This window comes from Notolepis coatsorum (genome assembly GCF_963971535.1).
Source record: "Notolepis coatsorum genome assembly, chromosome: 6".
Lineage (NCBI taxonomy): Eukaryota > Metazoa > Chordata > Actinopteri > Aulopiformes > Paralepididae > Notolepis > Notolepis coatsorum.
This window is the reverse complement of record NC_140170.1, coordinates 85,956,497-85,983,996: the sequence shown is the minus strand read 5'-3', so window position 1 is coordinate 85,983,996 and position 27,500 is coordinate 85,956,497. Positions and strand designations below refer to the sequence as shown.

General features: G+C 43.8%; 1 protein-coding gene across 1 annotated transcript in view; it reads right to left on the bottom strand.

The window, feature by feature from the left end:
• Nucleotides 1-25,199, bottom strand: part of sema3fa (sema domain, immunoglobulin domain (Ig), short basic domain, secreted, (semaphorin) 3Fa) — a 51,495-nt gene extending 26,296 nt beyond the window's left edge. Inside the window, 8 exon segments of the mRNA XM_084316983.1 lie at nt 6,923-7,062; nt 11,011-11,130; nt 12,946-13,039; nt 14,922-14,957; nt 14,960-15,013; nt 17,177-17,296; nt 24,480-24,542; nt 25,043-25,199. Coding sequence (XP_084173109.1) covers nt 6,923-7,062; nt 11,011-11,130; nt 12,946-13,039; nt 14,922-14,957; nt 14,960-15,013; nt 17,177-17,296; nt 24,480-24,542; nt 25,043-25,132 — 717 coding nt within the window. The 5' untranslated portion in view covers nt 25,133-25,199.
• Nucleotides 25,200-27,500: the final 2,301 nt, after the last annotated feature.

Genomic DNA, 27,500 nt, shown 5'->3' with positions numbered 1-27,500 from the left:
CTAAACGAACAATGAACACTACACAACAACAACCACCAAACGCACATAGCACACACATCCACACACTGTAGCACCCACTCCACACACTTTATAGCACACACCCACTTTAAACAAACACACTGTAGCACCCACTCCCCACACTTTATATTTATTGATGAAGGATTGCACTACAACTCGTACACCTTACTGTAAATTGTACCTAAATTGTACCTCATCCCATTTCTGCTTTGCACTATATAGTACTGTACATTAGTACACTGCATAGTATTGTATATTATATGGTAACTCAGAACATTGTACATATGTCTATACCGAACACTGTGACCTCATTTTCTTCTTCTAAATGACATGCTATACTATGTTATTTGATACTATCTTGTCTAGCACAGTCTCTGGAGCGTAACAGTAAGAAGCATTTTGTATGAAAGTATTCTGTACTTCTGTATGACAACTATTAAAGAAACTTGAAACTTGAAACAAATATGCTTATCGGCTCACTGACACCGTCGAGAGGAACCACTTAGGTATCCAGATTTTGCATCGAGTAACACTGTGTCGTTTTGATAGTATTGAAGTCATTCGATTGATACCATAAAACTACTGTAATCACACCCCTGCGAAAAAAACACCTCAAATGGACCGGTCCACCAAGAAAGGTCTGACCACCAGCCGTTTGAGACAACGGTCCAAACTAAACGTGGCCAACGGCGGCTTTAGGGGGTGAATACACATCGGTCCCATCTGCTGAGGGGTGTTGAGCCAACTCATAACTACTGACTGAGGTCAGGGAAGAAAGCCCAGGGAGGGAAAGATGATCAACGGGCCAAAACGCTCAAAACACATTACAGAGTAGAACCCGAAAGACTCGCTGAGCTGGGAAAATATGAGCTCTGTTGCTCCCTGCTGCTTATGCTGTTACATTAACCGGAGAGAGGAGGTGGACTTCTATTTTTAACGAGCGCATCGCGGAGAGAGCTACACGTGTCTATTGTGCGTGTGCCTATGAGAAAATGGTTTTACACGTAGGATGAGATTTGATTCTTAACCTTTTCACTGCCACACTACCAAACGGTTAACCCTTTCACTGCGACGATACAGAAGGTTAACCCTTTCACTGCCACACGACAAAGGTTAACCGTCTGTAGTGTGATAGTAAAGGGTTAACCTTCTGTAGTGTGGCAGTGAACGGGTTAAAGGGATAGTTCTTGTACTATCTCATACCAGCTCTGGGCTAGTTAGCCACAAACTAATGCAACGTCAATGGGGTCAAGCTCCTGTCTGTACAAGCTGACTGAAGCTAACGGAAATTTACTCCACAGTGCAAAAGTAGATTTCAGTTAGTTTCAGTCAGCTTAGTACAGACAGGAGCTTGACCCCATTGACTAGCCAGAGCTGGTATGAGGAACGGCATGGATTGTGCTGAGAAAGGATGTGAAATGCGTTCCAATTTTCTTTTTTTTACTCTCCTTTTAAAGTATGACGTATATTGTTGTGAAGGGCCAGATTAAACCGAATATATATATTTATTATATATATATATTTAATTGTATTTGTATATTCTCTAATATTCCCTGATATCCCTTGTATATTCCTTGTACAATATGCATTGAATATCCATTCTAGCCTACTGAACATCCCATAATAGTCTCCATTCTACTATTGGTCGAGACCTTGGTGCCAGGCTGCCATACCCCCCAGACCCAGTTCAAACGTACCGCTCAACATGTACGAACAAGTCCTAGTTCCGCGTAGGAATCTGGCTACCGCACCACTAACGGTACTATTTGTTCATAGTGCGTATATATACTGCGCTACTAAAGTAGGACTTCCTTTTCAGTCCAGTTTCTTACCCTCCAATAGAGTCACAGACGTAAAGCCTCCCCGCGACGCCACGTGTGGGAGTAAGGCCAAGTTCGGCCTACCATCGTTATTGAGACATCGTGTATATTAATATTTGAGTAGTCATATTTGGCACTATATCGTCGAGTTGGACGTAGTCTATTAAGCTAATAATAGTCTGTTAATATATAGTGCTTCGTACGGTGAGAATACTATCGTAGTCAGTACCCCATCGTTTCGAACAGAGAACTGGCTGCTTATCCAGGGTGGCCAACCCCATGTGAGGCCGCACCCGAGGAGCCCCAGAGCCGACGAGCGAGTGGACCTGTATACCGGATTATTCTACCGACGACAGCCCGCCTTCCCAGGCACGGATTATGCTTTGTGTACAGTGATTATTCCATGGATAAAGACCCCCGACACTGCCGTGTGTTGGAACCCCCCCCCCTGGAGAGGACGCAAGGTGAGGAGACGCTCTGCAAGACGAGGTCGCTTCACGTCTCTCCCCCGTGGACCGGAGAGAGCCGGCTCACAGAGAGTTCAACTGCTTTCATCCGTGGTCCAAGGATCGCTGGCGCACCGAGCTGCACAACTGTGGGTTCACCCAGGATACCCTTGGCCGGACGAGGCAGCCAGACTCTACCCCCCCCCCCCTCCTACTCCTGTTGTCTTACAAGCGACCGGATTACCCCCCTTAGTGTATCCAGTCTTATAATCATTAAAGTATCATTGCTGTTATTCCTTAACTATTCCAGGTCGTATATTTACCGCCTGCGCCATCAGAGATTGGACATTCTCTATTGATATACCAACGAATACTCTTTGCCATAAAAGTGCATACTATTTCAATTCATAAATGTAATTAAGTGATTAAGTGCTTGCTCTACACACCATTGCTGTGAAGGAATAAACGCATACTTCGACTTCGTACATTTGTGTTGGATCCGTTTCATCTACGTGAGAGTGTTTATCATAATATATTTATGCCGAGTACTGGGTGGCCGAATATTAAGTACAAAGGTAGTGGTAGTAAGTATCATATCTAGTAATACAGTCAGGGAATTGTACCCCTCAGTTACATATATCATGCCAGTTAGGTTACAGACCCTCACTTGCACCTTGTGTATACTGTTGATTTTTCTCATATTTTTTATATTCAGACTTAATTTTATTGCCTATATTTATGTCTTTCTTCTATTACCCTGCCCATACCTGTACCTCCCCTCCCCCATGTTTCTATGACGCCCGAATTTCCCTAAGGGGACCAATAAAGGAATATCTTATCTTAAAGGAACACAACTACAATATGCTTACCATCTTCTCCAGAGTCAGACAAGAAGATGAAAAGAACATTTTCTCTCTGTGCGTTCAGTAGAAAGCTATCAGGTGCAAGCTTAGCACAAATGAATGGAAGTGTATATATTTTTTTATCCACTTTTCTCCTTATTTTTAAATGTTTCTCCCATCCCAATTCCGTGTTTCCAATTCTCCCCTCCCCTGTCTTGAACGTTGCTTGCATATCCCCCCCCACTGGTCGGTTGTAGGGAGGATAGAAGCCTTGCATCACATGTCCCCTCCGGTACACGAGGAGGCAGCCTGTCACATCTTTTCACCTGCCAGCGCGGACTCTCATTGGCGAGGTGTAACGTGTGGGAGGCTCACACCACCCCCGCCATTTCCTGTCTCTGCTGTGCAGGCGTCCCCCAACCGACCTGTAGGAGTCGCTGTCCACAACGTCCAGATTACCACCCATCGACTTCCACCCGCTGACTCTGCCAATTGAGCCAGTATGACGGCCGGCCCAAGCCGGAGGCAAAGCCGACAGCCGGATTCGAACCCGGTGTCTCTTGCGTTGGTGACGAGTGCAATGTCCGCTGCGCCACCCAGCCGCATGGAAGTGTATTTTCTACTGAACGCACAGAGAAGGAATTAGTACCGGTATATATCTTCTTGTCTGACTCTGGAGAAGACGGTAAGTGAATTTCCCATTATGTTGTCGTGCTCCTTTAAGTGTACTAAGGAGCGTTTCCACAGACATATTGGCATTCATTGTGCCTTGTAGGCCTATACTCTCTAATTCTCTACTTAAGGGATATGCTTTTGGAGGTATAGGTGTCATTGAAGGAGAGATAATCGTAGACAGACAGGTCTCCCCGATGGTCTCTGGGGTGTCTAATGGCGTGCAGCGAGAGGTTCTAGTGATAAACCAGGGCCCCAGGCCAGGGCCCAACTGGGAATGACATCACTGCATAAACACAGCTCTGAGTGTGTACTGTATTATGGGATGTTTATGCACTGTATTGTATACAGACTGGGCTAAACTCTGCCATTCATACAGTTCAGCAGGAGGAACAGAAAGATTGCATTTCGTTTACAGGGGCATCCTTTACAAGGGCATCTGTCTATGCTTGAGGGGTCGCGAACAGGCATCCCTCTGTTTTTGGGGTCACGAACCAAAAAGGTTGAGATCCTGATCTAATGGAGTCGATACGTTATAGGCAGGGGGAACACATTACAAAGTAATGCTTTATTTTAATCACATTTCCTATAATGATGTCCCTGTAACAAAGAAATGTAGGGCATAACTGTTCCAAATTCAGTAATCACATAAACAGTTACTGATCGAACAAACTTGGATGGAGGATGGAGGTTCAGAATCAGAATAACTTTTATTTCCCCCCACACACACACACATGCAGAAGGAATGTGACTTGGTGGTTTGATTTGCCGTACACACCACCAAACAGAGGTCTCACGTTACAGGCTGACACATGTAGCGGTCTGGACCGCACGGTGTGTGTGTGTTGTAATGGCAAGTGCAATCACAATCAATCTGCTACGCCCACGCGGTACAAAGACTCACAGGACCGCACATAAAGTGCAAGGAGACAGTGTTATACAAACAGTTCTATACCATTATACAAACATAAATCCAGCAGTATCTTGAGTATTTTTCAGCCGATACTGAAACCAATTAATGGTGAATCACCAATAGCTGATATAAGACCGATACTGAAGAGGTTACTGTAAAGGACCTGTTTGAATATGTCCATGCCCCGTTTTTCTGTCAAAATGTGGAGCTTTGGAGCAATATTTAGCCCTAGCAAACTAGCATGTCATGGACTCATTTTGCTCTATTTCATGGTACAGTATGATACCTATATTTGCACTCTCGTCTTAAAATGTAGCCTGCCAAAATATTATGCTAAACTTTATATATAATATTTATATAAAATATTGCAGTATTATTTCCTGTCAAGAAATCTTTCTGGGTTAAGCTAGTGTAACGGAGGTATGTGAGTATATCCACAGTCACGACTTCAAGTGTTGTGACGTGACTGTGGCACGTAGCGGTACTGCAAGTAAACTCATCCACCCATAAAAGGCATGCAGACACGTTACCAAAAGGTGAATTCACCTCTGGTCTGCGATGTCGCCCACGGCGCGGGAGACCCGTGTTCGAGACTCACTCAGGGAAATCCCTTAACCCTTTCCGTGCCAGCCATGCGGTGCCCCGGAACCCTGTTGCGTGCCAACGCTCACTTCAATGATAGAGCTCTCATATTTGCGAACACATAAACTATATCTTAAATTATGGCTATGTGTATAATATGGCCGTCGCTTATCAATGACTTGTTTGCAGTCAACATTGTCGAAACGGATTGTTTTTTAATCGGTTAATTTCCGTTTTATACCATTTTGAAAAACGCTCATTTTATGAAAGTTCCAGAACATTTCTGAAGATTCTGTGATAATCGCCCTTTACTGGAATATACTGGAATACACAAAAAACGTTGTCATTTTTCAGCCTATTTATGAATCGTTTTCAAATAAACGCTAGATTATCGATAGTATATGTGTACTTATGCACGCTATAGAAGCGGGCTGAAAAATCTATTATCCATTTCCTGATCAGCACAGACACACACACACACACGCACACACACACATAGGGCCCACGTTGATATATATGTGAAAAAAACTCTGATTATCCCAAGACTGGTAAAATATATTCCTTACCTCAGATCAGATGTTCTCCAAAAAGATTATTCCAATTCCTGATCGCCATTTCAAATATCGATCGCGTTTATTGATCCAACGCTGGGTACTGGAAACAGACATTCTCCGCTGTTCTGCGGCTCGGCAATGACTTCGATCGTCTCGGGTTACTTGTCTGACAAGTAAAATGTGGAAGCAGGACTTTTTTTTCTCCATCCGTTTCATTCAATCCAATCCAAAGGGGTGCAGTACCATCCGGAGAGACGATAGGGGGCGGTATTTTCCCAATGGAGCTCAGAGAGAGTTCCAGTGGTAACGTGAGGCTAGATTGATGAAATATCGTCGTTGGCACTCAAAGTGTTAACAGGGGTCAAACTTTAACACAACGCAGAGATGGCAATACGAGCGCCGCTACAGTGGTGCCGTGACCCGGATGCCCTGGGTGGAGTGAGTTTAGGGGGGTGAGTGTAACGGAGGTCCGTGAGTATATCCACAGTCACGATGGACTTCAAGTGTTGTGAAGTGACTGTGGCACGTAGCAGTACTGCAAGTAAACTCATCCACCCATAAAAGGCATGCAGACACATTACCAAAAGGTGAGTTCACCTCTTGGTATAGTGGTCTGCGATGTCGCCCACGGCGTGGGAGACCCGTGTTCGAGACTCACTTGGGGCAATCCCTTAACAGGGGTCGAACTTTAACACAACGCAGAGATGGCAATACGAGCGCGGCTACACTAACACAGAATAGATTCCTTGCAATCTCTTTCGCTGTAGTGTTAACATTTTGTCTGCAAAAGAGCCTTTGAAAGATTAATTTCAATATAAAACAATATTGCCACTGATATATGGGCAAAATTATATACAGTTATAATAAATAACTGATATAAAATTATATATCAGTAACCGCTTACTCTTACTATGGCTTTCCAACTTGGTTGCAAACAACAGGTGATTGTAATAAAATAGCAGGTCATTATTTAAATGACAACCGTGGCCAATGAGCTGTGTCATCGTGCTATATTGGTTTGCAAAACACATTATGAGAATATTGTGAATACAGATATATATGTAGGATATCTCACCAGGCAGATCCTGCCTATCCTGGACTGGGCCATGGGGCTCTGGCCCATCTCTGACCCCTTCTCCCGGAAGAAGAAGTAGAGCTTGTCATCATTCTTCTCAGCACTCTCCGGGATGAGGTGAGCACGGATGAACGTGGGTTCTGGGGAAAGGAGAGAAAATAAAAATAAATAAATAAATAAATCAGTAAGACTAGAGCAGACGGACATACTAGACAGACAGATAGATAGATAGATAGATAGATAGATAGATAGATAGATAGATAGATAGATAGATAGATAGATAGATAGATAGATAGATAGACAGATAGATAGATAGATAGATAGATAGATAGATAGATAGATAGATAGATAGATAGATAGATAGATAGATAGATAGATAGATAGATAGATAGATAGATAGATAGATAGATAGATAGATAGATAGATAGATAGATAGATAGATAGATATATATATACTGTAGATAGATAGATAGATAGATAGATAGATAGATAGATAGATAGATAGATAGATAGATAGATAGATAGATAGATAGATACTGTAGATAGATAGATAGATAGATAGATAGATAGATAGATAGATAGATAGATAGATAGATAGATAGATAGATAGATAGATAGATAGATAGATAGATAGATAGATAGATATATACTGTAGATAGATAGATAGATAGATAGATAGATAGATAGATAGATAGATAGATAGATAGATAGATAGATAGATAGATAGATAGATAGATAGATAGATAGATAGATAGATAGATAGATAGATAGATAGATAGATAGATAGATAGATAGATAGATAGATAGATAGATAGATAGATAGATAGATAGATAGATAGATAGATAGATAGATACTGTAGATAGATAGATAGATAGATAGATAGATAGATAGATAGATAGATAGATAGATAGATAGATAGATAGATAGATAGATAGATACTGTAGATAGATAGATAGATAGATAGATAGATAGATAGATAGATAGATAGATAGATAGATAGATAGATAGATAGATAGATAGATAGATAGATAGATAGATAGATAGATAGATAGATAGATAGATAGATAGATAGATAGATAGATAGATAGATAGATAGATAGATAGATAGATAGATAGATAGATAGATAGATAGATATATAGATAGATAGATAGATAGATAGATAGATAGATAGATTGATAGATTGATTGATAGTGTTGGAAGACAGTTGTAGCCTGGAGCTCAGACAGCACAGCACATGTCACCATGTTCAAAACCTCACCTCATTAGTTCCACCCAGTGACAGAGCAGATAGATAGATAGATAGATAGATAGATAGATAGATAGATAGATAGATAGATAGATAGATAGATAGATAGACAGATAGATAGATAGATAGATACTGTAGATACTGTAGATAGATAGATAGATAGATAGATAGATAGATAGATAGATAGATAGATAGATAGATAGATAGATAGATAGATAGATAGATAGATAGATAGATAGATAGATAGATAGATAGATAGATAGATAGATAGATAGATAGATACTGTAGATAGATAGATAGATAGATAGATAGATAGATAGATAGATAGATAGATAGATAGATAGATAGATACATAGATAGATAGATAGATAGATAGATAGATAGATAGATAGATAGATAGATAGATAGATAGATAGATAGATAGATAGATAGATAGATAGATAGATAGATAGATAGATAGATACTGTAGATAGATAGATAGATAGATAGATAGATAGATAGATAGATAGATAGATAGATAGATAGATAGATAGATAGATAGATAGATAGATAGATAGATAGATAGATAGATAGATAGATAGATAGATAGATAGATAGATAGATAGATAGATAGATAGATAGATAGATAGATAGATAGATAGATAGATTGATAGATTGATAGATTGATTGATAGTGTTGGAAGACAGTTGTAGCCTGGAGCTCAGACAGCACAGCACATGTCACCATGTTCAAAACCTCACCTCATTAGTTCCACCCAGTGACAGAGCCCAAATATTCCCCCCCTCCCCCCTCTTGCTGGCTCACTCACTGGGTCACTCATTGGCTCACTGACTGGGTCACTGCTGGACGCACCACACAGGGTGTTCCTCCCTGCCGCGACAGAGCATGAACCCAAATGGGACAAACCAAAACATGTCGGGGGGGATTGGGGGTGGGATGACAGGAACACTTTAATGGGGTGGAGGGGGAGGGGGAGGGGAGGAGGATCCCACACAGTTGATTAGCAGGACTCAGGTGTCCTGATCCGGAGAACGGTTGGGGGCACAACAGGGTCAAAGTGGGAAAGCTGGGACCCAGACACGCAGAGGGAGGGGTTGGGATCAGATGGGGGGGGGGGGGGGGGGGGGTGCTGGGATCGATGTGCCGGAGGCTGCATCCTCCTCGCAACACACACCCACGTGAGCTCTGCATGTGCTTCATTAAATACCAGATTGCTAGCTACAAAATGTCTCCCTGTTACTGTATGACAGACTTTCCCCACTATGGGGGGGGGGGGTCCCCTGATAAGAAAGGGAGTCCACAGAGAAATTCCTAATCAAACTATTACTATAATAATTATTGTCATTTTGAAAAAACTAAATAAAAACATAAGAAAACTACAGCAGCTGAGGACTGGAACATTGTCAATGCACTCTGTATGATGTGTAATCAGTACGATGTGAGCACAGGATCCTCACACACGGGGCCGTGGGAATCTAATGAACTCAATATGAGGTCACTTGCCAGAACAGGATGGGAAAGCCTGATGAGCTTGCTGCGATGCACCAGGTGCTCAAACCTACATACAGGGTCCAGGGCCCAAACATAGGTTGTGGGTAGAGGGCCCAATGGGTCAATTGGACATTGAGTTGTAAAAAAAAAAAAAAAAAAATTATGTACATTTACATTTACATTTAGTCATTTAGCTGATGCTTTTATCCAAAGCGACTTACAAGTTCTGTGCGACAAGACAGCAAGAAGGGTATAACTCTATCAGCTGAGTAACAATGTTCATCAAAGTGTTGCGTGTTACAGTGTAGGTTAGTTTATTAGGACAAGTGCATGACATTGTGTATATAATACATTAAATAACAGTGAGGTTGCTCCTTTTTTAGTTTTAGTTTTATTCTGTTATTTTGGGTTATTTCAAAACCATTCCTCAAGTAAAATTAAATTGCATCAAAATAAACCAAATAGAACATGTTATCACTTTGGATGGCCATAAACAATGTTGTGTGAAAGGCCCAATTTGGCCTACTGGTCAGCCCTGCACAAGAGGCATACAGTACCATCAACAGCTATTATAGCAGGTCACATGATCACAGGGTCAGGAGGAAAGAGGAACAACAACAACAACAACAACAACAACAACAACAACAGGCTGTTATCAGACTGTGTTGCAAGCTAACATTTGCAAGCTTGATGAATGAAGGAGTTGACTCTCTCTAGGAACTGGAACAAGAATGTGGGTCATTGTATGAGGCGGCATGGGACTGTACTGTAGCAGCACATAGGGGCAAGGAAAAGGCCAGTTACAACGCATGTTCATATTTCACGTGCGCTTCCCTTTTAAAAAGATGGAACACTGGGTGAAATCCAAATCAGCCGGATTCATATAACTAGAGATTAGGGATGTGCTGGTCCAATACTCTGTATCGGTATCGGTCGAATACAGGCCAAGAACACTCAGATATACGATGATGTGATCTATTGACAAATCTAGCCTGTGTAGCTACACAGCGGTGTCATGCCAGATTTTAAAGTAAAAAATGCTGCTGACCATTCAAAGATGTTTGGTGAACAAAAAGTTGTTTACCAAAAAAGAAATGGAGCAGCAATACCGCATAACTGCAGTCATGTTGTGGGTTATGTGTATTTCCTCCTTTAGCAGGGTAGAGTATTTGTTTCAGTTTGAGCCATCTTAAAGTGCATCCATGTAAATAGATTATTAACAATTTAGTAGTTGTTTAAAGGGGGGGGGGGTATCGGATTGGTATCAGTATCGGCAAATACACAAGGATGTGTTATCTGTATTCCCCTGCTAGAGATACGCATACATACAGTATGGTGTGAGTCCTTACCGTTTAACCATCTGGAATTGTACTGGTCAGTCCTCATAGCCGTGTGCTTCCCCAGCGTACGGAAGATAGCAGAGTCCGTCCCCATGAAGTCGATGTAGACTCCTGCGTACAGCTCCCCGTCTGGCAGTCACAGGAGAGAGAAGGAGGGACATTGTTACTTTACGTAGAAGACCCACTAGCCAGACAGCCAACTACAATCAGTCAAACTGCGCTGGTGAGTTTGGGGTAATCTTAGATTTAACAGGAAGTTCACGAGTGCCTGACTCTACCTGGTTCTCCATCAGGAATAATGGTGAGTAGTCTGAACAGTGTGTTTCCACCATTAGATACCTTCCTCCCACACCACAAGACATGCATGCTATAGGTGGCATTACAACTGGCACTGGCATTACAACTGGAGTCCTGCTCCTAAATAGTTAGGATGGGTCAAATGCAGAGGATGAATTTCCCCAAGGGGATTAATAAAAGATCATCTTAACTCAACTTAACTTAACTTAACTTAACGTGATAGTTACAAAAGGGAAATTGCATACATATTGGTAAAACTGTAGTCGGCTGTGTCCAGTGATCTACCATAGCATCATAGTGATCTAGTGATCTACCATAGCATCATAGTGATCTAGTGATCTACCATAGCATCATAGTGATCTAGTGATCTACCATAGCATCATAGTGATCTAGTGATCGACCATAGCATCATAGAGATCTAGTGATCTACCATAGCATCATAGTGATCTAGTGATCTACCATAGCATCATAGTGATCCAGTGATCTACCATATCATCATAGTGATCCAGTGATCTACCATAGCATCATAGTGATCCAGTGATCTACCATAGCATCATAGTGATCCAGTGATCTAGTGATCTACCATAGCATCATAGAGATCTAGTGATCTACCATAACATCATAGTGATCTAGTGATCTAGTGCTCCAGTGATCTACACTAGCATCGTAGAGGTATCCTCTTCACAAAGGACAGAAAACACAGTGGGAAATAGTCAGTGGAAAGGTTGATGCAGATACTGAGCCTTCGGCATGGGAATTTCCCCTTTTGTTGTTTGTTTGTATTCATGTGGTGTGTCTCTGGTTGCCTTGTATGCCAGCAATGCACGCGGCAGGGCAGCTGATTTGTTCAGTTTGCTTGTTTTGTTCTGCTAAGGTCAGCTGGTGAGTGAGCTGACCTGGCCCAGGGTCTCACGCACACACACACACGCACACACACACACACACACACACACACACACACACACACACACACACACACACAGACACGCACGCAGGCACGCACACACGCACACGCAGACACACACGCACACACAGACACGCACGCACGCACACACACACACGCGCACACGCAGACACGCACACACACACACACACACACACACACACACACACACAAACACACGGGCAGGGCAGGGCAGGGCAGGGCAGGAGGTCGGTCGGGCCTATACTAGTGTCCAAGAGGTCAACAGACCATGACTGACCACCTGTTAGCTGCTGACAATACCAGACCACCTACTGACAAGAGAACGCGCACAATCTCACTAAATCACCGGACATCATCTGATAAAATGCATATATATGTACTTCACTACACTAGAACAGTCCCGTGTGATTGTAGGCTAACTGGGATCATTAATACAGTAGGATGCCTAGATTTGTATCACATTGAGGTAGCTGCTGCAAGAGCAGAGTAGGTTTGTATAAAGGCAACATTATTTTTAATCAATAAGGTGGCGCTTGCCAATAGCATGCATGGGGTTTGTGTGGAAAAAGCCCCCAAAACAATCCTTTGGGGGGGTGAGCGCAGGAACCGAGCTTTACTGGAAACCAAAGAAATACTGGAAAGCATCTTCGTTTTCCTGTAAGAGCCACTTAAAGCAGCCCTTAGCAGCTACGGGGATACGGGGGCGAGAAGCAGGTACTTACTGATCAAAGCCGAGACGCTGTTGAGCTTGGGGTCATAAGGACATTTGCCTTTCCCAGAATCCACTTTGCCGGGCTCCAGGCGGAAAATGTATTCCTGAAATAACAGAAGGGTTAAGAGACGTATTATCAATAACTCGCATCGCTTCCTTTTTCTTCCTCACCGGTTTATTGGCACTTTAAATACTTTTCGGTGAGTCCAAATGGTTGGAAGGAAGACTGTTTTGAATGAAATGTACATTATAGGTACATTACAATATGATCACAGAGGTTTTGGGTTATTTGGACGGCAACAGTGTCGTCGAACTGCAGTTGGGAGTAGATAATCAATTAGCAGACAAAGTCAAGATACTCTGCTCGTCTCTGCTTGCAACCCTATCGTGCTGAGCAACAGACACACTCCCAGATACTCTGCTCGTCTCTGCTTGCAACCCTATCGTGCTGAGCAACAGACACACTCCCAGATACTCTGCTTGTCTCTGCTTGCAACCCTATCGTGCTGAGCAACAGACACACTCCCAGATACTCTGCTCGTCTCTGCTTGCAACCCTATCGTGCTGAGCAACAGACACACTCCCAGATACTCTGCTCGTCTCTGCTTGCAACCCTATCGTGCTGAGCAACAGACACACTCCCAGAGCTGCATCCCCGCTGATGGGAACACAAACAAGGCTCCAATCCAATCCAATGTTCATTTTTCAGCAAGATCAAGAACTGGAGGAAAATGCGGGGAATTCACTCCAAATCTCATCCGACGCCATGCTTGTGTTGTTAGTGGTTTGGCCGGGTCGGGAACTCACACTGTACCATTCCACGCGGCACAAGAGGACAGCTTGAACATCTGTGTCAACATCTGCCATGCGTCTACATAAAGCATGTTGTGTTTGTTCAGTGCTTTACGGCATGCCGACATCGCCAGACAGGTAATGATATACAGTAATATGCCGGGGGAAACGTAGAGTAATGGAAAAGGCTCTGTTTAGAACCTCTTCTTCAACAGATTCTCAGCAACAACACGTGGCAAGAAAATGCGACCTTGTTCGTTTCCTACTGTATTATTCCTATTATTCCGCTTAATAAGTTGGCTGCTGTAAAAACCTGTACATTGGCTTTCATCACGAAACAGTAACAAAAAAGGTCAACTATACAGTGCATGTTCGACTAGAGGCCCAAAAAAAAACACAGACCTTGAATCTTGAACAGAGGCCAATTTGTACAGTTGTTTTTCTGAGAGAAGATGGTTATGAGTTCGAATGCGTCCATTAACCCCTAGTGTCTACCACTTTGCTCCCGGCAGGCAGCATCCCAAACAGCTTTTCGCTGACACAAGGCCGGGGAATTCACAGAGCTTCCTTTTGTTTTCCATGCTACTGGAAGGAAGCTACAAAACGCATTCAGGGGAAACATTTGATGGAACTTCCGGTTACAAAAGGAGGCATTCATAGAGCCTTAAATGCTGTAGCTACTACTCCAAATTCCCTGTTTATTTAGTAAGACACCAATTAAACCTCTGTGGGTCTGCATTACAAGGTTTTACCTATTTTACCATTAGATCGCTTTGAGCGTACATTTCCCCCCCCTTATCATAAAGTATCATGGTAGTCTGATGGTCATTTCAGTTTTACCACAGTACCAGACATTGTTTAAATAATTTACCACGGTACTGCCATGGTAAAAGTGTATCACCATGGTACCACTTTTGTACTTAAATAATCCAATGTAAACCACAATACCGATGGTAATATCATGGTATTTCTATATATTCTGGGCCACTACCATCATCGTAGTGACCATGAAATTATGAACATGCCATGATACTTTTTTGGAAGGGTTTTGTCTCCATGGGAGAGATGACGCCTGGTTATTTCTCTCTGAACACCCGCTTTGATCACCAAATGACAGTTAACGGAACAACGTGAGAGTAACTTCCGGTGGGCACCGAACTCGAGAGCCTGGCCAACCTCACCACCGCTGCCCACCTTTGGCTCCACAGGCTCTGAGGTGGTGCTGAAAGTCTGCCGCGCCGACTGCTTCTCCCTCCTGACTGTGGTGCCTGTAGGTAGAGGGAGCCCTAGAAACCAGAGACAATTGGCACAGCAGGCCATCGGGTTACCATGGCGATTCCGACAACCAATTACACTGGATAACGCAGGATGAAACTGAAATCCCCTCCCTGGTGGTGATCGTGAAGAGAACGGAACCCCCCCCCCCCCGAAAAGAACCAAGACCAGAAAGAAGGGCGACAGAGAGAAATAAAATACTTTTTAATAATAAAAGTGGAGTCGATGATGACCTCAAAGAAAAAGAAAAGAACAGGTTTTGTGAGTGACTAACATCTGTGAATTAGTACCTTCATGCACGTGCATGATATTAAAAGCAGCTTTTAATCAACCAATGACATGCGTGTGAACCAGGCTTCGCCTCTCCGTGCTCCTGCATGCAGAGACCGGTGTTTAGCGGCACGGAGAGACAATTAAGACAAATCAAATATACCAAATAAACATAGAGAGAAGAAGGAAAAACGTGAGGTGATATGTGGAGCGTGGGGCCAAAGCGACACAAAATACGAGTCGACGGGAGTTCTCTCAACAACCGCGCATGAACCAGCGCTCTGTGTGTGACGACTGGCTCAACAAGCAGCCTCTGGTTACATATCCTGTCATACCAGAGAAAAGCTTTACTAACGTACGTACTAATGTTAACATAGCTTCTCTAGAGGGGGGGGGGGGGGGGGCTCTGAATGACAAGAGGCGGAGGACTGGCCTTTACGTTGACACACGAAACCCTTCCATTTAAACACTGAGACTAAACAGACGAGATAGCTGGCTGAATGTAAGTGTGTCTGTGTGTGTGTGTGTGTGGAGTGTAGGGGAGGACAGCTGCTGTAGCTTTGTGATGGCTGTCCTACTGGTGGGTGGGAGGGATGGAGGGAGGGAGGGGGGAGAGGAGGGAGGGAGGGAGGAGGGAGAGAGAGAGAGAGAGAGGGAGAGGAGAGGAGAGGAGAGAGGAGAGAGAGAGAAGAGAGAGAGAGTGAGAGAGAGAGAGAGATAGAGAGAGAAGAGAGGAGAGAGAGAGAGGAGAGAGAGAGAGAGGAGAGGAGGGAGTGGAAGGAGGGAGGGGAGGGAGGGAGGAGGGAGGGAGGGAGAAGGGGAGGGGGTAAGTTACAAGGCTGATGATGGATGAGACGTTCCATCAATAATGATGGCCCTTCAGAGGGCACCCCAGACAGACAGGCAGACAGACAGGCAGACAGACAGACAGACAGACAGACAGACAGACAGACAGCCAGACAGACAGGCAGACAGACAGACAGACAGCCAGACAGACAGACAGACAGACAGACAGACAGACAGCCAGACAGACAGCCAGACAGACATACAGCCAGACAGACAGACAGCCAGACAGCCAGACAGACAGACAGACAGACAGACAGACAGATAGACAGACATGCCACAATGTCTACTGCTTATAAACAGGTGAGGAAGGGGGTTGGGGGGGGGGGGGGGGGTGGCGGGGGGGTTGGGGGGGGGGGGGGGGGGGGGGGGGGGGCGGTTGGGGACGAGGAGTGGGAGGAAGGACGATGAGGGCAGTGTCTTTAGATAATACTGTCAACATGTTATTCCCAGTGGTAAGACAAGATCGGTGTTCCCATTATCTCGGATCGCGGTTTCCTCCTTCTCCGACACACAACCTATTATAGCAATGTGTTTTTCTTTGCTTAGTAGCACATCCTTGAAAACAGACCATGGTTGAAACGTTGTGTTGTGCTCTGGCTCTATGTGAACGGATAATAAATAGGAATCGAATATGCGCTACGCGTTTCCCTATAAGCTTGTGCTTTCCTTGTAATACTATGGATGGCCTAGCTATGTTTGGATCAAAATACATCGAACTTAAGACTTTGGCAGGGATTTAGTTGGATGTTTTTTTTTTTTTAAAGGACACCTCAAGGGAACTAACTAGCATCCTTTCTCTCAAAGTGCAAATCAACGAAAGACTATGAAGCGGCAAACCGACGGGAGAGAGAGAGAAAAGGGACAAACAGAAAAGAGCAGGAGGAGTCTCTAACCGCAGAGGAGAGCGATAAAAGGGACAAACAGAAAAGAGCAGCATGAGAGTCTCTAACCCCAGAGGAGAGCGATAAAAGGGACATAGACTAAAGACGGAGAGAGAGCAGAGGTCAAAATGTCTCCATGCGGTGCCCCACCCCCCCTGTTCGAGCGTCTCTGGTTACCTGTGACCTGCGCCCACGGTCCACGTAGGTGCAGATGGGGTTGTAGGCCCCCGTTCCACACACGTACAGGTGGGTCCGGTTCCACGGTTCGATCAGACGGATGAAGTTGCCACATTCCCCCTGGAGGAGAGCGAGGAGAAACCACAGGATTAGAAGATCATCCCCCTTTTCAGAGGCCTCCCTCCCTCCCTCCCTCCCGAGAGGAAAATGATTCCGCTCATGATGAGAGAGAGAGAGAGAGACAAAAAAATTCAAAAAGTTTACATAAGGCATGCTATCTCAACTGGTGATTAATATCCCCTCTCTTTGGCTTAAGATCACATTCATCATTTCCCCTGTCAGCTGGGTTGCATGTTTAGGGGAGGGCCGGTCCCTTCTTAGAAGAGAAGTGTCCCTGAACACCGTTATGATGTTGTCAGAGTACATCTGAGAACCGGTGTTTGCTCAGAGGGGTTGGTTGAAGGAAAATCTAATTATACGCGTTGATAAACTGTTATTCCTTTGAGGTAAATGGTGTTATTTAAAATCTAAATGTGGCTCCCTGCGAGGCAGAGGTTTTGCGAAAAACCATTTGCTTATTCTTTCGGTGAGCTACGTCAAAAGGACGAAGGCTACAGCGCTAAACTAAGGTCCTGTGTTGGGTTCTCCATGAAGGCTAACGTCCAATTCTTAATTCTATCACAACAATAGCGTTTCTTTTATAAATATGTAAATGGCTTCACATCAAGATGAAGATAGATGATCAGAACAGCCTCGACTTCCCTTACAAAAATATTTCATGGTATTTCCACCATTTCTTTGGTCACTAAAAACCACTATGATGATGGTAGGCGACCACAGAATGAGGAGAATACCATATAATTGCCGTTGGTTTGAATCAGATTATACCAAGGTGTAACTGAGGGGTACAATTCCCTGACTGTATTGAGAGTATGGTATTATTAAACCACTACTTAGTTATGTACTTTAATTACTGGCCATACAGTACATGATATATCTGGTGAACACCCACACAAGAATACGGCAATGACAAAGAAAGTTCTAGTTAGAGGTATTTATTATTATTAGAGCAGCAACGGTAGGTTACAGATTGAGAATTATAATTGCGCTTGTAAGGCGAAGAACACTTAAAGTAGGTCAAGAGCGTAAGTCCATGAGAATAGTAAGATGGATATAACTGACGCCACCTGTAGCATAGTAATTACATAATGCACACTCGTAGTCAGCTGGAGACACTAGGGGGTTCCCTCCGGTTGTAAGCCGGCAGGGTAGAGGAATGTTCGGGAGCAAAGTCTGGATCAACGCGGAATAACGAGGCTCCAGATACAGGAGCCAGTGCAGTACTCCCTTGGTCCTTAGACAAAGCAACAGCTATAATCCAGTATGCACGACAGCATGGATGAAAGCTAGCCAGCCTCTGGTCCTAGAGGCGGGCTCGAGGGTGCTCCTCACAGGGGTAGATCCCACACGACAGTGGGGTAGACGGTTCTCTGCTCCAACAGCCACGGTACCAAAGCAATATAATCCAGCCGGAAAAGGCTCTGCATTCGCCGGTGTAGGTTCTCCGGTGTACATATCCAACGGTTCTCGTCTAGGACTCCTCGGGTGGTGGCGCGAGTTTAGGCCGCCCAGCCTGGATAAGTGCACTAGCTATAGGTACGACGAACCGGTGGTAATGCTGGTCACTGTAGAACGGTAGCCGCACGATACACTATAAATAATAGACTATTACTTCACAATAGAATAAGTCGAACTCGACGATACTGCGTTAAACTCTGACACTTTAGCTATATATTCGCACGCGGTTCTCAAGGCTCTATTCAGGGGCAAAGAGGCCCACTTCACGGCACGTTGTATCGTGGTGAAGGCTTCAACGTTTGGATACTCTACTGCTGTATCCACCTGCGACGTATTTATACGTAAGGTGAATAATCTAGTGCCAACCTCAGTTCTGTCTCGTATTACTGCGCAAACCTGGACATGTTGAGACATGCCTTGGCGGTGTCTTTGAACTTGCCATTGGGGGTATGGCCGTTGGCGCCTAGGGGTCGCTGTCCAATAGGAGAACGAGTATTATGGTCTGGTTTGTACCTAGGTAAAGGGATATTCCGTGTATATATACAAAGAATATACAAGGGATATCAAACGATATACAAATATTATACATGGGATCTCAAGCAATAAATATATATATTCGGTTTAATCTGACCCTTTGTAACACAAGGTATTATTTAAGTGCAAAAGTGGTACCATGGTTATACATGGCAGTATGGCAGTACCATGGTAAATTATCTATACAATGGCTGGTAAGTAACACAGTAAAACTTAAACGACCATCAAACTACCTATACTGAAGGGATAGGTATTATAGGGAACCTATACTGAAAAGAAGCCCAACCCTTACCAAAATGTAACAGGTATACCTGTTAAAGAGGTAAAACTATGGAATAACTGTGACAACGAATAAAAAATTTGTAGTTCGATACATACAAAAATATTCAAATATAAGGTGATACATAAATATAAAACCTTATTATTATCCTAATTATATTTTATTATAACATAACTGTATTAAAATTGTAATTTAAAAAAAATGTATACGTTTTGTATATAAAACTATGAAACCTTTTGTTTTTGCAAAATTATGTACTGAATTATATTTTTTTTTGTTAATAATGTAATGTAAAAAGGGTAGGTAATTATAAGCCTCGGCTTCAGCCTACACCTTTTCGGTAATTTTCTTTATTTAATTTAAATAAATGTCCTACTACTGTACATTGCTTTGTAAAAGAAGACAAAGAAAAGAAAATCATTCATTCATTAATTCAAAACGATACTGTTTTGGTAAGGGTTGGGCTTCAGAATACATTGTTCAGTGCAGCTAGAGGTGCTGGTTGTAAGAAAAGTTCTGAGCTTTTCTTTAATCTACAGTGTACTATCTGTCTCATGCCAGCTGTCGAGAAATCCTGTCTGTATCTCTGACTATCCACCCAGACCAACGCTGTGGTAGCCAGGGTCACGTTCGGGCAGGGTTTTCCTCTGTGCAGAAGGCACGCTATAGTGACAGCTGGCAAAGACAATAAGAAAGGATCGAATAAACACACACACACACAAAAAAATAGTGTGTGTGTGGGATGGAAAGATAAGCTATTTTGGAAGATCTTTTAGCAACATGACAGATGGACATCTCTCTGTCATTTGTGTGTGTGTGTGGGTGTGTGTGTGTGAGAGAGATGGATAGAGAGAGAGAGAGTAAATCTGTGTGTATGTGTGTGTGTGTGTGAGTGAGTGTGTGTGTGCGTGTGTGTGAGTGAGTGTGTGTGTGTGTGTGTAAGTGATTTGTGTGAGTGTGTGTATATATGAGAAAATTGAGAATTCATGTGTGTGTGAATCTTTATATATGTGTGTGTGTGTGTGTGTGTGTGTGTGTGTGTGTGTGTGTGTGTGTGTGTGTGCATATGAGAGTGAATGTGAATGAGAGTGAATTTAGGATAAAAGATAGATTAACCCTGTTCTTATCTAAACTGTCCATGTTTTTTGGCCTTTAATAGGCACTTTGATAAAGCCGGTCATTTGTTTGATAATAATCATATGGAGAACCCCATACCAGGAAATCAACTGGAGAGGATGTTAGATCCTTTTTTCCTATAATAACTATCAGCCAAATGTCCTGTCTTGCAAATATCCTGGAATCACTGGTAAATGATCAACTCAAAACCTTTCTCGCAGATCACTCTATATTAAGCCCAATCAATCTAATTTTAGAGCAAAACATAGCACTATCACAGCCACTACTCTAGTTGTAAATAGTATCTGACCTTGACAGAAGAAAACAACTGTGCTGCACCTTTTGTAGATCTGTAGAAAGCATTTCACACAGTTGATCACTCTCTTCTATTACAATGGTTAAAGAATGTTGGCTTTGAAACATCTGCTTGCAAATGGATTCAGAGCTATTTATCTCAGAGACATCAGTGTGTGAAAACGAATGTCCAATCAGAGTTCTTGCCCATTACAAAAGGCGTACCACAGGGTTCAATCCTGGGGCCAGTCTTATTTACTATTTATATTAATCATATTGTCTCTTTATTGATGGGTTGTCAGGATGTTGTATGTGGATTGCAGTATTGTCTATTGTGTTGCTGACTCTGTACAACTAGCCATAGAAAACGTCCAATTCTCATTTAATACTTTGCAGGATGCAAAGTACTCAACTGGTACTCAATGCAAAGAAAAAGTTCATGCTGTTCTCTAGAGCCAAAGGTACTGTCTGTGATAATTGCATATATCCACTGTGAATGGGTCTATTATTGAGAGAGTTAAAGAATATAAATACCTTGGCATCTGGCTTGATGAGAAATGTAGTACATTTAAATGCCATGTAGGTAACCTTGCAAGTAAACTGTGACAGAAGGTTGGCTTTTTGTACAGAATGATAGATATCAGTATTTCAACCTTATCAACCCGTCATCTGCCGTTCCGTGAAGTCTCTGCATTGTGTTTGTTATTTGTTTGTTGATGGCAATCTTACTGGCTGTCACACTGTTCGCCCCGTTTGATGCATCCGTAACAGAAGAATTAGGACTGGAAACGTGATCTCTTTTCTTGGTGGGATGTTTATTTTCATAAACAAAAGGTCTTGTACAAAATGAAACAAATTGAAAGTCTTTAAAAGGTGAAGAAACTAGATTAATAATTCTATCTCTCTCTTGGTTGTTGCGGCCTATCTCACTAGCCAAAGCCTGTTCTGTTAGCCGGAGCTAGCTATCTTCTGCTGTCTCGCTTGTCTGACTCTCTCTCGGAAGAACCCACCAGCTTAAAGTCTTAAAGTCTCTCTCTCTCGCGACACTTCAACTCTCTTCGCAGTGTGGCCATCCCGTTACCATAGCAATGGCTCTCTCTCTCTTTACTAAGTGACGCGACGCCAGCCGCTCGTTACCTCTGACCCAATACAGACGTTGCTACAGGCTAGCTATCTCTTAATGGAATGCGGACATTATTTCTAGCAGGAATTACCTCGACAGGGCTCCTTATCTCGCTTCTAGCCACCCTGGCTCCCCGCCAGAGCGCCCTGTCTGTTTCTACAGCCCCCATAATTTCACACACACACACAGAGGATCCATTAAAATGAAATATAGATCTGTACTTTACATACATGCCTGTCATAATTCAAGTGAAAACCAGTGATTTCCTTCAAGAAACAAAGCCTATTTCCTATGTTTAGCAGAAGGAGAGTCATTGAAGCTATGGATTGGCTGTTTTGGATTATGGAGACATGCTGATTCTTCCACTCTAAAGCCTTTGGATTCGGTATATCATTCTTAGGTTTATCATCGGTTTATCATTGGTGACAGTCATTCCCTGTATGATAAGGTTGTGTGGTTTTATCTGGTAGAGAGACATGACTTGCATTGACATCTGTTTCTGTATAAAGCCATTATTCATGAACTTCCAAACTACATCACTTCATTACTGGACTGGAACTCCGGACCTTATCTTACTTGCTCCACGCTCCAGATCCCCTGCATTGAATTAGGAAAATCTGCTTTTAGCATCTGTCTCCCCGACACATGGAATGTTTTGCAAAGCCCGTTAAAACTCAATACTTTAGTATCCATTGGGCAGTTGAAATCTATAATAGCCAACCATTTCACCTTAGTCTGTAGTTGTTTTAATTAATTTCAATTGTTTAATTGATTGACTTTTCTGTTTCTATATTGTTTTTCTTTTTCTCTCAATGATCTTTTGAATGTGTGTGTGTGTATGTGTGTGTGTGTGTGTGTGTGTGTGTGTGTATGTGAGTGTGTGTGTGTGTGTGTGTGTGTGTGTGTGTGTGTGTGTGTGTGTGTGTGTGTGTGTGTGAATGTGAGAGAGAGAGTGAATCTGTATGTATGTGTGTGTGTGTGTCTGTGTCTCAGCATGCATACATGTGTGTGTGTGTATGTGTGTGTGTCTGTGTCTCAGCATGCATGCATGCATGTGTGTGTGTGTGTATGTGTGTGCGTGTGTGTGTGTGCGTGTGTGTCTGTGTCTCAGCATGCATGTATGTGTGTGTGTGTGAATGAGAGAGAGAGTGACTCTGTATGTGTGTGTGTGTGTGTGTGTGTGTGTTTACACGCATGCGCGCACACGTGTATTATTCATTGCACAGCAGCGCTCCCCCACGGAGAGCGCGGCGGGGATGATTGCCTCTGACCTCCCGTCTGCACCGACATCCCCTCTCTGAATTGCCTCTGAATTGTCATCATCTGTCATTCCCTAAAGAGGGGCTGCCGACACGTCTCCCAGTGGAAGCCAATTCTACTCTGATTTGAGTGATGAAATTCCAACCCAGCCACCTTTCACACGTACAAACACACACACACACACACACACACACACACACACACACACACACACACACACACACACACACACACACACACACACACACACACACACACACACACACACACACACACACACACACACACACACACACACACACACACACACACACACAGATGCATACAGACACACACAGAGACGCTCGTACATGCACATGCACGCATACAGGGGCCAATACAATGTAGCCAGAGGCGGCTGAGTGGCTGAGCGGTGCGGGTCAGAAAGTGTGTCTAAATGAACATTCCAGTTGGATAAACAGCAGCCTGCACTCTCCGTACCAGCAGGGGAGAAGAGGGTTATTATCCACCGCAAACCCCCCCGCCCCGCTTCATCACCCCCCACCCCAGAGCCCACGATTTGCTAGCCTACATTCACCCCTCTAGTTAGACTGACAGGGGCGGATGTCAACCATTATGTGTGAACAAACCAACAGAGAATTCAGAGAGGAGGACCTGGTTTTGCTAAGAAATGTGACGGCTCCTTTCTGTCCTTGGGGGGAGCTTATGATGATGATGATGATGATGATGATGATGATGATGATGATGATGATGATGGTAGTGTGGAGCTGCCGCCTCCAGTTGTAATTCACTTTATCCAATCACCCCCCGCGGTCACAGAGATTATTGTGACAGAGGAAGATGAACATGATCGCTATATATTATCACGTTATGAATGGATTAATGATATCCACTATTTGATTTCCAGGTTAGGGCGTATGGACGGATGCCTCAACCACTGCCCTCTCCACCCAATCAACAGCATTGACGGTTGCAGCTTCTCCGGCGCTGCTTAATTGGCCACAGCTGTACACAATCAGCAATCAGGGATACAGAGGCAGGGAATAAAGGCTCGAACACAGTCAGCTCTAATGGTGGAGGAAGCTCCAGCTTTCAGTTGTACAGCGCGGCACACTTACGTTGGTATCTTTCCCTGATAAAACACACTCCGTCTTTCTCTGGGGGGCCACAGGCCAGTGGATCTGAGGGGACAGAATGACAGGCTGGTTAGATTTAAAGACACACCCTAGAATCACATGTACATGTGTTCAACATGCATTTAGCACATACTGTTCATAGTTCATTCACAGTATTTATTCGATTGCAGGTATATCTTTTGGGGTGAAATGCTCTTTTGAGAAGAAATAGCTAAAAAATAACAGCAGTCTATGAAAATAAGTACTAAGGATAATAGATAGAGGAAGGTCAAATTTAATAAGATCATCAAGTTGCAGATGGCAGTATAGTAGGAGGAAGTAACTTATTCCTCAAAGAAAAACACTTTACATTCTCTCATGGATGATTGTATATAAATGTAATCTAGCTCACTCTGTATGTTTGTGGAGTTGTATATGTTATTGTTTTTATTTGTATGTATTTGTAATGTTTTTCGAAATCTTAAATTAAATTAATTTGGTTCGTCTAAGCCTGAAGACGTGTTGCAACAGACCCGGGATCAGCAGTTGCACAGTGCATCTCTTACTATGAGCGGCTCCTTGTTGATATCGTGCAGATCCAGGGACAGTATGTAGTCCTTGCTGCCCACGTACATGCGGTCGTGGTCCTCGTCCATACGAAGGATCCGGTAGTCTGTTGAGTTGAGCAGGAAGGAGAAGTGGTGGGCGGTGCCAGTGGACCTCAGCTCTGGAGAGAGAGAGAGCTAAGTGTGAGGAATTCTCAAATTTTTTCACCACCAAAGTTGAAGATATCAGAAGGAACATCTCACCCCCCACACGTAACTTAGCTGTCCCTCTGGTCTGCTCATCCACACTGACCTGCTTTCAGCCCATCAGTCTACTCACCCTCACAGAGATAGTTTCCTCTATGAAACCTGCAACCTGCCCCCTTGACACTGTTCCCACTGCTCTACTGAAACAGGTTTTTCACACAACCGGTCCCAGCATCCTCTCCATTATTAACAGCTCCCTGGCAACTGGTACTGTTCCATCCTGCTTTAAACATGCAGTAGTCCAGCCCCTATTGAAAAAAACCAAACCTTGACCCCACCCTGCACAGTAATTACAGGCCCATTTCCAAGCTTCCTTTTCTGTCAAAAATACTCGAAAAGGTTGTTCTGTGCCAATTGTCTCCCTACCTGCACCAGAACAGCATCCTGGAGACATTTCAGTCAGGGTTCAGGACTGGCCATAGCACAGAATCAGCCCTCCTTAAAGTGTCAAATGACCTACTCCTCGCCGCTGACAACCGTGACTGCTCTGTTTTAATGCTGCTTGACCTCAGTGCAGCTTTCGACACTGTTGATCACACCATTTTATTAGATCGTCTCCAACATGGGGTTGGTGTCAGTGACACTGCACTAGCATGGTTCTCCTCCTATCTCACAAATAGAAGCTTTGCTGTCAACATCGCCAACTGCTCCTCCCCCTCAACCTCCCTCTCCTGTGGGGTCCCGCAAGGGTCCATCCTTGGCCAGATCCTGTTCTCCCTTTACATGCTACCCCTTGGTCCAATCATTGAGAAGCACAACATCTCTTTTCACTGTTATGCTGATGACACACAGCTTTACGTTTCCCTGAAACCTAACAACCAGTCTCTACTTAACAGTCTCATGTCCTGCCTGGATGATGTTAAATGTTGGATGGCACAAAACATTCTACAACTAAATCAAAACAAATGCGAAATAATCCTCTTCGGCCCCCCAGACGCTGTCACCACCCTTACCAACAGCCTTGGCAACCCTGGTCAAGCCTTATGTCAAGAATAGGTGTCATTTTTGATCCACAATTTAAATTCGACAGACAAGTGAACTCAGTGGCAAGTTTTTTCCAACTACGCACCATTGTCAAACTCAAAGCCCTTCTCTCCCCTGCAGACCTTCAGAGAGTCATCCACGCCTTCATTTCATCTAGATTAGACTACTGCAACTCCCTCTATATATAGGCATTAACCAGTCTTCCCTGTCCCGCTTACAACTATACAAAACGCTGTTGCCAGACTGTTGACCGGAACCCGCAAGAGAGACCACATCACCCCTGTCCTTGCCTCCCTTCATTGGCTCCCAGTACGCTACAGGATAGATTTTAAGGTTCTCCTATTTGTTTTTAAAGCCCTTAATGGTCACCCCCCCTCCTACATCTCAGATCTCCTATCCCCCTATTCCAACACCAGATCCCTCAGGTCAGCCGATCAGAGGCTCCTGACAGTCCGGAGGTCTAACCTCAAGCTCAGGGGGGCCGTGCCTTTGCTGTCGCAGCCCCTGAATTGTGGAACAGCATCCCCACCTCCATTAGGCTCGCCCCCTTGATAGATGCCTTCAAATCGAGGCTCAAAACCCACTTCTACCTACTAGCCTTTCCCGTTCACTGACTCATGCCCTGTTTTCCTATGTGTTTGCCTGTGTGCCCTCCCATAAAACGGAGTGTGATTGTTGTCAATATGTATCTATGTGTATCTACCCTCTGTACAGCACTTTGGTTGACACGTGTCATGTGAAATGTGCTATATAAATAAATCTGATTGATTGATTGATTGATTGATTGATTGAGAGATGGAGAGAAGGAGAAAGAGAGATGGAGAGAAAGATTCATAGAGAGAGAAAGATCGAGAGAGAGAGAGAGAGAGAGAGAGAGAGAGAGAGAGAGAGAGAGAGAGAGAGAGAGAGAGAGAGAGAGAGAGAGAGAGAGAGAGAGAGAGAGAGAGAGGTGGAGAGAAGGAGAAAGAGAGATGGAGAGAAAGATACATAGAGAGAGAAAGAGCGAGAGAGAGAGAGAGAGAGAGAGAGAGAGAGAGAGAGAGAGAGAGAGAGAGAGAGAGAGAGAGAGGGGGAGAGAGGGAGAGAGGGAGAGAGGGAGGGATGAATGGAGGGAGGGAGGGAGTGAGAGGGGGGGGGGGTTTGGAGAGAGAAAGAGAGAGGGGGAGAGATATAGAGAGACAGAGTGAGAGAGACACAGAGACAGAGAGAGCGAGAGGGAGAACAATGG